The sequence below is a fragment of the Heterodontus francisci genome, chromosome 24 (genome assembly GCF_036365525.1).
Source record: "Heterodontus francisci isolate sHetFra1 chromosome 24, sHetFra1.hap1, whole genome shotgun sequence".
NCBI classification, from domain to species: domain Eukaryota; kingdom Metazoa; phylum Chordata; class Chondrichthyes; order Heterodontiformes; family Heterodontidae; genus Heterodontus; species Heterodontus francisci.
In genome coordinates this window covers 74,917,815-74,933,280 of record NC_090394.1, presented here as the reverse complement: position 1 = coordinate 74,933,280, position 15,466 = coordinate 74,917,815, and the positions used below count along the sequence as shown (strand labels likewise).

Sequence of the window (15,466 nt, the reverse complement as noted above, 5' to 3'; positions counted from 1 at the left end):
ATCACATTATGACCTTTAATGTGTGTTTTATTCAACTTTACATTAATTTTTGTACTGACTGTGGCTATTGCCGGACTGCATAATCGTGCAGCAGCATTAGCATCTAGTATGTCAGTGTGACTTTATCTGGAAATAACTTGTAGATAAATCAATTGAATTTGCACAGCACCTAAAAGAATAGTCTGTGGATAGGAATGCTTACAAGAAAACCCCTATTGAATGATTTGAGTGACAGTGTGCTGATATTTAAGTTGTGTGAGTGAGATAGGTCTCTCTGACCTCGTGTGCTGTTAATGAAGCCATACTGGTATAAAGTTACTAACTGTACAGTCTAGTGAAGGCAGAATAGTGGTGTGGGATCTGTATTACAAAATAAATTGTTTTAAAAATTTTACAGCAGCCCAGTCAATGGAATATTACAAAACTTGCAGTTTGTTCCCCCTGCCATCCAACCACCATTCCCTCCCCTCGGTATCTGCTGTCTCTTAATAAATAGGTTCTATGGGTACTGACTGTATTCTGGTATCTTGCCCAACTGACCAGCTGTGCCCACTGCTCCCCTGGCTGAGACCAACTGACTCACCATAGACCAGGGAACAATCCTGGCCTTGATGACTCAGTTATTCAATGAATGCGTTCACTACCATCAGGAGAACTGTAGAGATTAATGCTTGTCAAAAGGTGCAGATTGGTGTTAAATGTGGTGTCTTACAATCAACAAGTATGAAGCCAATAAGTTGGCATTGTCTTCACTCTGCCAGAATGTGTATTTTTGGTCGTCTTATATAGCTTCCCTCCACAATATTGACTCTTGTTGTGAAGACGGGGTCATGTTTGGCCTTGTCGGGCAGTTCAGGTGGCCTGTCAACACTCGCTATCCAGGCTGCAAACATACGATTTCGGAGCAGGAGTAGGCCACTCGGCCCCTCGAGCCTGCTCCGGCATTCAGTAAGTTCATGGCTGAACTGATTACTGCACATTATCACCTACCCCCAATAACCTTTCACCCACTTGCTTCTCAAGAATCTATCTACCTCTGCCTGAAACATATTTAGACTCTACTTCCACCACTTATTGAGGAAGAGAGTTCCAAAGACTCACGACCCTCTGAGAAATAAATTCTCCTCATCTCTGTCTTATATGGGCGACCCCTCATTTTTAAACAGTGACCCCTGGTTCTAGATTCTCCCACAAGAGGAAACATCCTTTCCGCATCCACCCTGTCAAGACCCCTCAGGATGTTTCAATCAAGTCGCCTCTTACTCTTCTGAATTCCAGTGGATACATGCCTAGCCTGTCCAATCTTTCCTCATAAGACAGCCCACCCATTCCAGGTATTAGTCCAGTAAACCTTCTCTGTACTGCTTCCAACACATTTACATCCTTCCTTAAATAAAGAGACCAATACTGTACACAGTACTCCAGATGTGGTCTCACCAATGCCCTGTATAGCTGAAGCATAACCTCCCTACTTTTGTATTCAGTTCTCCGGCGATAAACGATAACATTCTATTAGCTTTCCTAATTACGTGCTGTACCTGCATACTAACCTTTTGCGATTCATGCACTAGGACAGCCAGATCTCTCTCTCTCTCTCAGAGCTCTGCAATCTCTCACCATTTAGATAATATGCTTCTTTATTCTTCCTGCCAAAGTCGACAATTTCCCACTTTCCCACATTATACTCCATTTGCCAGGTCTTTGCCCACTCATTAACCTATCTATATCCCTTTGTAGCCCCCTTATGTCCTCTTCACAAGTTACTTTCCTACCTATCATTGTGTGATCAGCAAATTTAGCAACCATACCTTCGGTCTCTTCATCCAAGTCATTTATATAAATTGTAAAAGGTTGAGGCCCCAGCACTGATCCCTGTGGCATACCACTCGTTACATCTTGCCAACCAGAAAATGACCCATTTATGCCTACTCTCTGTTTCCTGTCAGCTAGCTAATCTTCTATCCATGCCAATATGTTACCCCCTACACCATGAGCTTTTTTGCAATAACCTTTGATATGGCACCTTATCAAATGCCTTCTGGAAATCTGTGAGTACAATACATCCACCGGTTCCCCTTTATCCTCAACACATGAAACTCCCTCAAAGAACTCCAATAAATTGGTTAAACATGATTTCTCTCTCACAAAACCATGTTGACTCTGCCTGATTACCTTCAATTTTTTAAAGTGATTTTTCTTGGTGCCCTGCTATAACGTCTTTAATAATAGCTTCAAACATTTTTCCTAAGACAGATATTAAGCTAACTGGCCTTTAGTTTCCTGCTTTCTGTCTCCCTTTTTGAATAAAGGAGTTACATTCGCTATTTTCCAGTCTAGTGTAACCTTCCCTGAATCTAGGGAATTTTGGAAAATTAAAACTGTCGCATCAACTATCTCACTAGCCACTTCCTTTATGACCATGGCCCGCAGCTCCAACAATTTACTCAGTACCACTTCTCTGGTGATTGTAATTTTCTTGAGTTCCTCCCTCCCTTCCATTTCCTGACTTACAGCTAATTTTGGGTTGTTAATTGTATCCTCTGTAGTGAAGACCGATGCAGAGTACCTGTTCAGTTCATCTACCATCCCCTTATTACCCATTATTAATTCCCCAGACACACTTTTTATAGGACCAGCATTCACTTTGTTAACTCTTTTTTAAATGTCTATAGAAACTCTTACTATCTGTCTTTATATTTCTAGCTAGCTTGCTCTCATACTCTAATTTTACCTTCCTTATCAATCTTTTAGTTAATCTTTGCTGGTTTTTATATTCTGTCGAATCTTCTGACCTGCCTCCCATCCTAGGCTTTTTCTTTTAAGTTTGATACTATCTTTAACTGTTTTAGTTAACTACGGATGGCGGGTCCCACCCTTGGAATTTTTCTTTCTCGTTAAAGTATATCTATTCTGTGTATTCTGAAATATCCCCTTAAATGTCTGCCACTGCATCTCTATTGGCCTATCCCTTAACCTGATTTGCCAGTTCACTTCAGCTAGCTCTGCATTCATGCCCTCATAATTGCCCTTATTTAAGTTTAAAATACTGGTCTTGGACCCACTGCTCTCCCTCCAAACTGAATGTAAAATTCAATCATAATATGATCGCTGCTACCTAGGGGCGCCTTAACTATGAGGTCATTAATTAATCCTATCTCGTTGCACAATGCCAGGTCTAGCATCGCCTGCTCTCTGGTTGGCTCCAGAACGTATTGTTCCAAGAAATTATCCCGAAAACATTCTATGTACTCCTCATCTAGGCTACCTCTGCCCATCTGATTTTTCCAGCCTATATGTAGGTTAAAATCCTCCATGATTATCACCGTACCTTTCTGACAAGCTGCATTATTTCTTCCTTTATACCCCGTCCTACAGTGTGGTTAACGTTAGGTGGCCTGTACACCACTCCCACAAGTGCCTTTATGATTTTTCATCTCTACCCAAGCTGCTTCTACATCCTGGTTTCCTGAACTTAGGTCATCCCTCTCTATTGCGCTAATACCATAATGAATTAACAGAGCTACCCCTCCATCTTTTCCTAGCTTCCTGTCCTTCCTAAATGCCATGTACCCTTCAATATTCAGGTCCCAATAGGCTTACACTATGTTAGCCATGGCTTAGTGGGTAGCACTCTCACCACTGAAGCTGAAGGATGTGGGTTCAAGTCCCATTCCTTAAACACAAATCTCACTCCTAGTGCAGTTCTGAGAACTACTGTCAGAGGTGCTGTCTGTCCGATGAGACGTTGAACCGAAGCCCCTTCAGCCCTCTCAGGTAGACGTGAAAGATCCCATGGTGCTATTTGATGAAGAGCAGGGGATGCCCAGGCTGATTATCCCTAATACAGATTTACCTGGCCATTTATCTCATTGCTGTTTGTGAGAGCTGCTGCGTGCAAATTAGCTGCCATGTTTCCTGCATTGTGAGTACACTTCAAAAAATACTTAATTGGCTGTAAAGCTCTTTGTGATGTCCTGAAATCATACAAGGCTCTATTCAAGTGCAAGTCTTTTTTCCTTTCATTTTGCACAGGATGATTGATAACTGAGTGTGTGCCAGTGCCTCCAGGAGAAATGGGGGTACGGTGCGCAGGAAGCATATCTTTTCAAAAATACCATAAATATTAAAATAATTGTTCTTGAAATTGTTTAGCAAGAGTGTTCTATTCATTTCTAAAAGTGACCAATTATTTTGTCCTTAATGACAGGTTGACATTATGCAGATGTGTATTTTGGAGATGAAAGACAGGCCTGGAAAGCCTCTGTACCACTTGGAACATTATATAGAGGGTAAATATATCAAATACAACTCCAACTCTGGCTTTGTAAGGGACGAAAACTTCCGCCTTACTCCACAGGTAAGTAATAGATCGGGAACAATGCAGAATAAATCAGTACCCTAATCAAACATTTCTAGATCATCAGTTCCAGGCAGGTAGAACTTCATCTGTACTGTCTGACTGAAAATCTCCTATCCAGAAAAGATGTGTGTGTGTGTGTGTGTGTGTGTGTGTGTGTGTGTGTGTGTGTGTGTGTAGAATTGCCCTATTTTCAAAGGATGTTCTTGATGTTCCTTGGGATTGATTGAAAAGAAATTGTCACCTGGAATTTAAGATCATTCTCCCTTTTTCAAAGGCCACATGTCTATCATGAAACTTCGAAAAGGTCTTGTTAAATTTTTAAGTATTCATATTTTTCAGGATTTAGTCTCATTGCACAACATGACTCCTTTTTAAAGTACAATCTGTTTGTATCACTTTGTTTTCTGTAATGTATTCAGTCTGCGAAATCTATGGCCAAATATTATTAGTGTCTGTGATAAGCATGTATGTTTTGAACTGTGAAATACCCCTCCACTGAAATCAAACCCATTAACTAGTCCTCCTTTTGACCATACCATATAATTACAGGCATTTAGCCATTTCACCTTTGAACGCTCTGCACACCAGCTGATTGTTGTTGACATCCAGGGAGTGGGAGACTTGTACACGGATCCACAGGTTCATACATTCAATGGCACAGACTTTGGAGATGGCAATTTGGGTAATGTCTCTATAAACTAGTGACTAGACTGATCTGTGATTAAGCTACTCCTTTACCGAGTTCAGTTATTTAAACTGTTTATAGATTTCAGTGCACGTTTTGATGTAAGAATTTATCTTCTTCTTTGGCCTCCTTATCTCGAGAGACAGTGGATACGCGCCAGGAGGTGGTCAGTGGTTTGTGAAGCAGCGCCTGGAGTGGCTATAAAGGCCAATTCTAGAGTGACAGGCTCTTCCACAGGTGCTGCAGAGAAATTTGTTTGTCGGGGCTGTTGCACAGTTGGCTTTCTCCCTGCGCCTCTGTCTTTTTTCCTGCCAACTACTAAGTCTCTTAGGAAATCAAGCTAAAGCTTTTACAATTCACTGGTTTGACCTCAGTTGAACTATTGTGTCCAATTCTGGGCACCACACTTCAGGAATGATATCAAGTCCTTGGAGAGTACCAGAGTAAGAACGTAAGGAATAGGAGCAGGAGTAGGCCATTTGGCTATTTGAACCTACTCTGCCATTCAGCAAGATAATGGTGCCAGAGATGAGGGACATTAGTAATGTGGAGAGATTAGAGAAGCTTGGGTGCTTTTCCTTGGAGCAGAGCAGGTTAAAGGGCGATGTGATAGAGGTCGTCAAAATTATGGCCAGTGGCAGCCCTCTGATACCTCATCCCCTTGTGACTGCTGGACAATGAGTGATGGGTTGCTGTTTGACTGTGAGGATTTTCCCCTTTCTTGTCCCATGGACACTGAGGCCGATTACATCACTTTCCCTACTGCTGCAACTGAGTTATTTAATTCAGCACAGATTGGGGATCGAGCCTGGGTTTTTCCTGGTTGTCCAAGGTTAAACAAAGTGTGTTCATTCTTGGAGAGTGTTATACTGATCCTGCACTTTTCACTACAGGTGTGCGAGGGATGGCCTTGTTTTTTCATTCTCATGCCTGCAACACAATTTGTAAGAAAATGGGACTTACACCATTTGATTTGTCTCTTAAGGAAAAGGAAACTTTGGAACATGCGCAGAATCTACTGGTTAGTGCTTTACATAACGTGTAACATATCTGTCCAAGTGACCCTTTTTTCATGGGTGGACCTAGACTGTGAGCATCAACCACACTTTCCAATAGGGTTTGCCATTGGAGTGGCAAAGCAAGTTGATTTTTCTCTAGTTTGGGGCACTGAGAGCAATTGTAACACCCTACAGATACCTCTGTTGAATTAGCTAATCTGCCCACCCTCAGCCTGTATTGTTCAGTACCACATTGGATTGTGGGGTTTTATCATGAAAGAGGAAAGACAGGGTTGCAATTATACAGTGTCTTTCTAGCATCTTTAACATAGAAAACATTCCAAGGTGCTTCATAGAGACATAGTCAGAGGCAAATGGATGGCAAGGCAAAGGAGGAGAAAAGATGGATATCCAAAAACTTTGTCAAAGACATGGGTTTCAAGGAGGATCTTAAAGGAAGAGCGGGAGGTGGAGAAGGGAGGAGTTGAGGGTAGGAATTCCATAGTGTGAGATCTAGATCACTGAAGGCTTGGCCACCAGTGATGGAGCAAAGGGAGCATGTACACTAGATTTCAGAGTCAGAAGAATGGACAACTCTGGGTTCCAGGGAGATTACAGAGATAGGGTGGGGTTGAGACTATGGAGGGATGTGCACAGAAGCATGAAAATTTCATATTGGAGATGTTTGTGGAGGGGCCAGGTGTAGGAGCCAAATGAGGTCAGCAAGAACATGATGCTGGGAGAGTATGGGTCTGAGTATGGATTGGGGTGGTGTGGGATAGGGTAGCAGAGTTTTGGTTGGGCAAAATTTTCTGGAGGGTGGAAGAAGCGAGGCCGGCCAGAAGAGCATTGGAATAGTCGAGTCTGGAGGTGACAGACTTAATGAGGATTTCTACAGCAGATGCACTGTGGCAGGAGTAGAGACAGACGATATTATGGAGGCAGCACTAAGCTGCCTGGGTGAGAAAAATCTGTATCTGATTAGCAATAATTGGGACTTTTCTAATAAAAGATAATTGCAGAAAGTAACACTGGTCACTAATCCAATGGCAATCTGATTAATAAAATGTCCTTCAGCCTTGTTGACATACATTTTCTTTTTCTCATCTATGTGCAAATACGTGCTTTTCTTTGTATAAATACATTTCTGTCTTCCTTGAATCAGAAGACAGCAAAAACTGTCCTTCGAGGCACGGAGGAAGTCTGTGGCAGCACTCGGGTGAGGACCATCTCTGGCTCCAGACCTCCAATTCTTACACGCCTCTCCGAGAACTCTGCAGATGAAAATATGAGTGACAGCACGTTCGACTCTCTCCCCTGCTCCCCATCATCTTGGTGGAGTCCTAAGGAATACTTGCTGGGCAAATCTCCAATGGGTAAATCCCGTTTTTTTCTGTTAGCTTTGTTAAAGTGTATCTTGGGTGGTTGGGGCTGTTTTTTGTGTTGTGGAACATGGTAGAGCATGGCTACCCCCTCCACAAACATCTCCAATATAAAATTTTCATGCTTCTGTGCGCATCCCTCCATAGTCTCAGTCCCTCCCTATCTCTGTAACCTCCCTAGAACCCTCTTGCCCCAGAGTTCTCCATTCTTCTGACTCTGAAATATAGTGTACATGCTCCCAACGGGACCCGACGACGTGTTTGGGTTGGGTCCCTCTTCTGGGTCCGGCATTCGGGTTTGGGTTGGGTCGAGCCAGATCGGACACAGTGACAGCCAGCCCGTCAAGGCGGGAAACACTCAGCACTAGTCTGCAGTGTGCAATTCTATCCAAGGTAGAGCACAACCTCTTCAATAAAGTTGATTATATTCCGGTGGTTGGGTCGGGCGCAGGAAAAAATGAAAGGACTCGGGCTGGCTCGGGCTCGGGTCGGATGTGGTTCTGTTGGGCTCGGGTCGGGTTTCGTTTGCAGACCCGAGCAGGCCTTTAGAACACAGGTGCTCTGCAGTAGGTTTATAATTTGCCCAGGGGATACATTTTTGTTGGCTTAGGGTATCGGGGAATATGAAGCAAAATGTAAGTAAATGGAAGCAAAATACTGCAGATGCTGGAAACCTGAAATAAAAACAGAAAATGCTGGGATTACTCAGCAGGTCAGGCAGCATCTGTGGAGAGAGAAACAGAGTTAACATTTCAGGTCTGTGACCTTTCATCAGAATGGAAGTAGAATTGAGTTGGGAGGAGTTTATGCTTTTTTAATGTACAGTTTTAAGGAAGGCAATAAACTGTGTATGAACTTTTTATTTTCTCGTTTTTGCCCTTCCTCCCCTTGCCCCATCTCCCTGCTTGAGGTTTCTGTTGCCCTTCAGTTAAGGTCAGCTTCAGTTGTGTAAAGTGACTGAATAAGTCAAATTTCATTTTCAGTACATGGTGTGACAGATTTATTTTTGTACTAAAATCTTAGAATTCTGTGTGTTGTAAATAACTGAAAAAAGGATTTTCAGTGGACGTGGACACCTGTAAATATCTGAACTGTTTGGATGTTGACTCTGTATTTTTTTTTATTGGTTCGTGAGACGTGGGTATTGCTGGCTAGGCCATTTCCCATCCCTAATTGCCCTTGAACTGAGTGGCATTTCAGAGGGCCTTCCCCAAAGGATGATTTCATGGTTGACATTAGACTAGCTTTTTAATTCCCAGATTAATTGAATTCAATTTTCACCATCTGCCATGGGGGGATTTGAACCTATGACCCCAGAGCCTAGGTCTCTGGGTTACTAGTCCAGTGACGTTACCACTACGCCACCAACTCCCCCAATATATAAGAATAGGAAAAGCAAGCAGTTTTGAGGAAGCCACCCACAGGTTTTTGACCTCTTCAGAGCAACGCTTTGAATGACAGGGGAGACACAGTGTCTGGTCATGTGAGCGGCTCAGGAAGGTTTACTGTCACTTTGCACCCTTTTAAAAAGCAGTGAGTTGGACAAAGAGCAGGCATTTTGAAATTCAATTTCTGACCTGCCTGGAGATCAAAGTGGAAGACTCAGAAAAAGACCTCTCTCTGTAATGTCATGCAGGCCCCCACCTGCCAAGAATGAGGAATATTAATTTTGCCACATGAACATTAATTTTAAACTCTCACTGGAGTGAAGAAAGAACTGGTTTAAAAAAAAACCCATAATGGATCCTTGGCTGGAGAGACATTTTTGCATATTAACAGACAGTACTTGGAAAGGACAAAGGGGCTACTCCCTGCTCCACAATGGACTTTTGATTACCAGACATTGAGGGTGGAGGAGCTCACATTCCAGGTTAACTGCTAAGATGGTCGAATACACAAACGGACATGGTCACACCAACTAGTCACATGACTAATCTGCTGGGCTACCTTGTGTTTTTTTTTATTTGAACTTGCCACAGAATTTTGAACTGAGAGAAAGCTCCTGGATTGAGAACATCTCTCTCCTGTCTGCTCTCATCATGTTCTCACCAGCTTTGGAATTCATTGAAGACACAGGAACCCCAAGAGAGAAAAGTCTCCTACTGTGAACAAGGTTTAAGAAGAATACTGGGCCCCAATGAAAAGCGAGAATTACTTACAAGCCAGAACTACCTACAAAAGGACTCTGCAGTGAACTCGAAGCACAGTAACAAACTCTTCAGATATTGCCTCAAACCTCTCCATTTTATTTTTCTTCTCTTTTTTGCCTCTATTTACATGTATGTATCGCGTATGCATGCTAGCGTGGGCGTGTTGTGTATCCATAGGCATCAACAAAATTAGAGTTTAAGTTTCAATAAATTTCACTTTTCCTCTTTAAACCTAAGAAAGCCTGTTTGTGCTCATTTCTTTGCCTTATAATTGGAAAGCGGTGAACAAAGATTCACCTAGGGGGAGCTCAAAACACAGTGTGTTTAAAAATTAAATCCTGTTCCAGTAAGACCAGGTGGAGGCTGAAAGGGAACCCCTAGACCTCTTTCTCACCTGGGCGTGATAGTAAAGGAAACTTGCATCTCTTCAAAAGAAACTCTGTATTTGAAAGGTAGCAGATTCCTATCGCCTTTTGTCTCTGAAGAATTCCTGCATCCAGTGTGGTTCCTGTTTGCTCCTGTGTTTTGGGAAATCCTGGAACCCGAAGAAAGCTTCTATTGCTATACTGCTGCTGTGAGTCCTAAGCAGACCTGTTGCTACACCCCTGCTGACAGACCTATGTGACGCCTGTTGCAGTTGAATTGCCTTGAATGCCTACCCATCACAGTCTGTTCATCAACCTTGCCTGGAGAGGCTTCGTGTGGCATCCGAATATTCGACTCTGGGGCACGTCACCCAACCGAAGAATTTCCTACCAGAACATGACAAACAATTATTTTATTATTCCTTTTACTCCTATGAAACTCCCACCAAAATCCTTTTTTCCCCCAGTTAACCGTTTTTTTAATGTATGTGCATGAGGAGCTCTTCATATATATAGATTTATCTCATTACTGTTTAAGACTTACTATTTTTTTCCCTAATAAATAGTTAGTGTTGCTGTTTAAAGAAACCTGGCTGGTGTACTTTATTCTGGGGACAGATAGAGTGTCTAATTTGGCTATTCTTCGGTAGGTGGGAAAATTTATTGATATGCTGTGACCTGTGGAGAAGTGGGACTGAATTAACAGTGCATTTCTCCTGCCTTGGTCGTAACAATGGGTTTCCTAGGGTTTTTTAACTGATGTGTTGGGGGTTAAATTCCATAGTTTATTTACCCTGATTAGGTTAAGGTGATTCTAGTAATCTGTAGCACTCACTTCTTTGTTTCTTTTAGGTTGGACAGTATTTAATGAAGTTGACAATCTGGGAGATGAGCACAGTGATTCACTGGCTGAGAGAAGGGTAAGATCTTGTATGTTGCTGTTCTAATATGTAGTTTTGCATTGAATATTCTATTTTGTAGAATTAACTTCAGGAGCTCTGATATCTATTAATTTACATATGAATGCAGCTTCCACCTCTACCTTTCTATCTGTCTTACAATTAATTAACATTGCAGATAAGTACGTTAAAATATATCAATTCACATACCACACATTATCCTTTTGATATGCCTTGTTTTTAAGTGCCAAAAGCATATCTGTGGAATCAAGGGAAAGTAAATGGCAAATCAGACATTTTGTCCACACTCAGTTGGTGCTTCGGAATGATAAAACTAATCTTTATCTCCTCCCATCCTCACAAGTGAGTTTTTTTTAACCTGGTTTACTTATCAGTTTAGCTGTTTCAAACAGAGCACTTGCCCTGGACTTGGATCAGAAAGTAACAATTAGGAGATTGTTTTTGTGCTATCCCACAATACAATTTAACTTCCTCTTTGCTTCGTCACACAACCATTTCAATGCGTGGTTTCGGGGACTATCTGAGCCTGCTTTGTAAATGGTTCTCTGTTTCTGCTCTCAGATGTCTGAAAACGGTGGTGACAGTGGATGCCCCAGTGAGCGGAGGAGTGAACTGGAAGGAGAACTAGCAGATCGGGTAATGAGTAACATTCCATCATAATAAAAGATAAAGAAGGGATTTGATGGAGTAAATGTAGAGAAGGTGTTTCCATTTGTGTGGGGAGACCAAAACTAGGGGCCATAAATATAAGATAGTCACAAATAAATCCAATAGGGAATTCAGGAGAAACTTTACCCAGAGAATGGTGAGAATGTGGAACTGACTACCACAGACGAATAGCATACATGCATTTAAGGGGAAGCTAGATAAGCACATGAGGGAGAAAGGAATAGAAGGTTATACTGATAGGATGAGATGAAGAGAGGTGAGAGGAGGCTCGTGCAGAGCATAAACATAGACATGGACCAGTTGAGCTGAATGGCCTATTTCTGTGCTGTAGACTCTTTGTAACTATGTAATCCCTTCTACATCCACATTGACTACTGTTTCAGCAGTAGATTTTTAACAGAGTCTCACTCATCTCACCCCAAGGTGGTTGTGCTACGGAATTTCTAAACTGCAAAGACAAAAGAACTACAGTAGCATCAACACATAATGGAAATCTGAAACTCTGTCCCAAAAAAGTTGTTGAGGCTGGGGGCCAATTGAAAATTTCAAACCTGAGATTGATAGACTTTTGTGAGTCAAGGGTAGTAAGGGTAACTTAAACAGGGCAGGTACATGGAGTTAAGATACAAATCAAATTGAATGGTGGAACAGGTTTGAGGGGCTAAATGGCCTCCTTATGTTCCAAGCACCAGGAACCCATTGGTTGATCAGTTATGTATTATATACCTTCTAAGGAGGAACAGCTCTCAAATGAAGCACTTGCTATGGTCATAATTTATAACATCTTTTAAAGCAAGCTTTTCTCGCATAGATGAAGGGTTAAAAAGTGCCAACTTGCGTGTTTTAGTTTAGCAAGGGTTATAGTACTCATCCTGTGTAGTTGAAGAATATGTCCTATTCACTTAATAAGTTTGAGCTGCATCCAAATGTACTTAACAGAATCCTCTGTCATTGCTGCTTGTGATATTTTCTTGTTTTACAATTCTGTTCAGATGAATTCAAATATGCGAAGATATTGTGAATCTGATGAAGACAGTATTCGAAGGGTATGTAGAGCACTGTGCAACCAGAGGAGTTTGTTCATCAACTTCTTTTGTGACTTTCTGTTCTCTTCCAGTGCACAATATTTTTTTTTAATACATTTAGATATGTATGTTGTTAAAAGTTTTTGTTTCTTAACCGCGTTTCCTTACCTTATTATTCTTAATTAGGGAAATGCAAGCCCCAATGTGTGCCAACCCTTAATCGTCCTCAGACGCAGTCATAGGACTCAGCCGGTGATCATGCATGATAGCTTGGTCCTTGCATTTTATTGTGTTGTGTGCATTTTGTTGATAATGCATGATGTGTACAGATTTGGTGCTTAAGGCTTCCCCTGTTTGCCCAATGGGTATAAGCACCACCAGGTGTATTGGTAAACCAGTGAAGGCCAGGAAGCTCCCAGGTTTGATCCCTGGTCTCTACTGAGTTAGTGGTTCTTGGCTGGAATAGGAGGTGCTACAACTGTTTTCTTCTTGGGCCAGGGAGAGGGTAAATCAGTGAGTGGTTAATAGGAAGTGCTTCTGAGCAGATGCTAGTTTGGGGACAGGATTGCCTTTTCTCAAGTAGCCTTCTAACACTCACTGTCCTTGTTTAAATGTGAAGTTACCAGAAAGCTCTTGATGTTTGTGCAACTGTGTCACAGCCACAACTAGAGCCTTCAGGAGAGGGAGGGAGAAAATTGATGGGAACTTCAGGAAATTGGATTATACTTTTAGCCTGGCAGTTGGAGTTACACGTAGCTTGTAGGGTCTTGCCTCAAGAGTTTGTTCAAGCAGGAGGTTAATGTAATGTCATGGATATAGCATATCTAGCTTGGACAGTTGCAAATGAAATGATTTTACGCTGTGATTGCGTTTGCATATGTAATTTCAACAAAGGTCTGTGGTGCACAAAATACAATTGGTAAAGGAAGCAATCTGTTTCCTAAATCTGATGAATGAATGCTTCACTATATGCAGACCTTCAATGTGCAAGGTGATATATTTTGTTGCCAGAAATTCGAAGCCAATGCGTTTATGTATGGTGTGACTCTCTGTTATTCAGGATCACCACAATGAAGATAAATGGAATGATTATCATACGTCCAGGGCTCACATGCATCGCCCTTCATGTGTGGCTGTTGAGGTGGAACGACTAAATGCCATCAAGCAGGAAAAGAAAATAGGGAAGTCTATACTGGGCAAGGTAATTCTAACTGCTGGGAGTCTTCTGGTCCAAAGATTGAGGAGTTGCAGATTTTGTACTTTTCCCAGTTCTGTACGATATATAGTACTTTAATATTGCACCACCTTGAGTTGCAAAAGTATTCTGCCAGTAATGAAGAGAGCAATGACTTTATGGTACAGACAGTTCAAGAGAGCAATTACTGATCCCAGACTATCAACATAAAGTGCAGTGTTGGCTGCAAGGAGCTTGGAGAGGGGAAGTACAACATAGTATACCCAGTTACATTACATGTGTCTCCTAGAGACCAGATGGTCCAGTGGTATTGGGATCTTGTTGCCTGTTCCTGAATAAGCCTGCTTTTGCTCTGCATTCTCACCCCTGAACTTTGCTCCACTTTCATAGCACTGTATTGGAGAGGGTTAAGTATGATAGGCTGACTCCCATATCTATTTCAGTGTCTGACTGGAGGGTTGTGAAAGTGGTTGTGACCAATATCTTAAAGGTTCACTGTTGTCTTCAGTCTTCTCTCCCTGTTATGACATACAGGGTTAGGTTGCGATCACCCAGTCATTAGGTCCTCAATTCGTTTCACCGTCCCTCCAAATCTTTTCAGTCCTGGTGCTGTTTGGCATTTGGGCCTGGACTAGTAGTGTAGGCTTTCTGAATAAAACAATATTGTTGTTAAATCCCTGTCTTTTGGTAAAACATTAATTGACAGCTCCTTTAACAAATACGAACCATACATATTCGGCACAAGGGCGGCACAGTGGCGCAGTGGTTAGCACCGCAGCCTCACAGCTCCAGGGACCCGGGTTCGATTCCGGGTACTGCCTGTGTGGAGTTTGCAAGTTCTCCCTGTGTCTGCGTGGGTTTTCTCCGGGTGCTCCGGTTTCCTCCCACAAGCCAAAAGACTTGCAGATTGATAGGTAAATTGGCCATTATAAATTGTCACTAGTATAGGTAGGTGGTAGGGAAATATAGGGACAGGTGGGGATGTTTGGTGGGAATATGGGATTAGTGCAGGATTAGTATAAATGGGTGGTTGATGTTCGGCACAGACTCGGTGGGCCGAAGGGCCTGTTTCAGTGCTGTATCTCTAATCTAATATTCAGGGTCACCTTGTCAAATATTTAGGTTTTTTCAGTTTGTGAGATTTTCACTAAAGCCACATCATAATTGCTGTATCTAGCTTTTCGGGTGGCTTTCTGACCTCTTAGTCATTTTCCCTACTACTGAGGCCAGATGAAGTGTATCCTAGGCTGTTAAAAGAAGCAAGAGAGGAAATAGCAGAGGGTCTGACCATCATTTTCCCATCCTCACTGGATACAGGTGTAGTGCCGGAGGATTGGAAAATTGCTAATGTTGTACCTCTGTTTAAAAAAAGGAGCGAAGGATAGACCGAATAATTAAAGGGCAGTTAGTCTAACCTCAGTAGTGGGAAAATTATTGGAATCTATTCTGAGAGACAAGATAAACTGTCACTTAGAAAGGCACAGGTTAATCAAGGATAGTCAGCATGGATTTATTAAGGGAAGATCTTGTTTGACCAACTTGATTGAATTTTTGGAAGAGGTAACAAGGAAGATTGATGAGGGTAGTGCAGTTGATGTGGTCTACATTGATTTTAACAAGGCTTTTGACAAGGTACCAAATGGCAGACTGGTTAAAAAAATTAAATCCCATGGGATCCAGGAAAATGCAGCAAGGTGGAAACAAAATTGGCTCAGTG

At 42.0% G+C, this 15,466-nt stretch overlaps 1 protein-coding gene across 7 annotated transcripts in view; it reads left to right on the top strand.

Annotated features, from left to right (window-relative positions):
* Nucleotides 1-15,466, top strand: part of eef2k (eukaryotic elongation factor 2 kinase) — a 58,371-nt gene that overhangs the window by 30,708 nt on the left and 12,197 nt on the right. For all 7 annotated transcript variants that reach the window (XM_068056630.1, XM_068056635.1, XM_068056627.1 and 4 more), the window contains 8 exons: nucleotides 4,208-4,357; nucleotides 4,910-5,042; nucleotides 5,939-6,066; nucleotides 7,209-7,419; nucleotides 10,793-10,860; nucleotides 11,422-11,496; nucleotides 12,522-12,575; nucleotides 13,615-13,755. In XM_068056630.1, coding sequence (XP_067912731.1) covers nucleotides 4,208-4,357; nucleotides 4,910-5,042; nucleotides 5,939-6,066; nucleotides 7,209-7,419; nucleotides 10,793-10,860; nucleotides 11,422-11,496; nucleotides 12,522-12,575; nucleotides 13,615-13,755 — 960 coding nt within the window. The remainder of the gene's footprint in view (nucleotides 1-4,207; nucleotides 4,358-4,909; nucleotides 5,043-5,938; nucleotides 6,067-7,208; nucleotides 7,420-10,792; nucleotides 10,861-11,421; nucleotides 11,497-12,521; nucleotides 12,576-13,614; nucleotides 13,756-15,466) is intronic.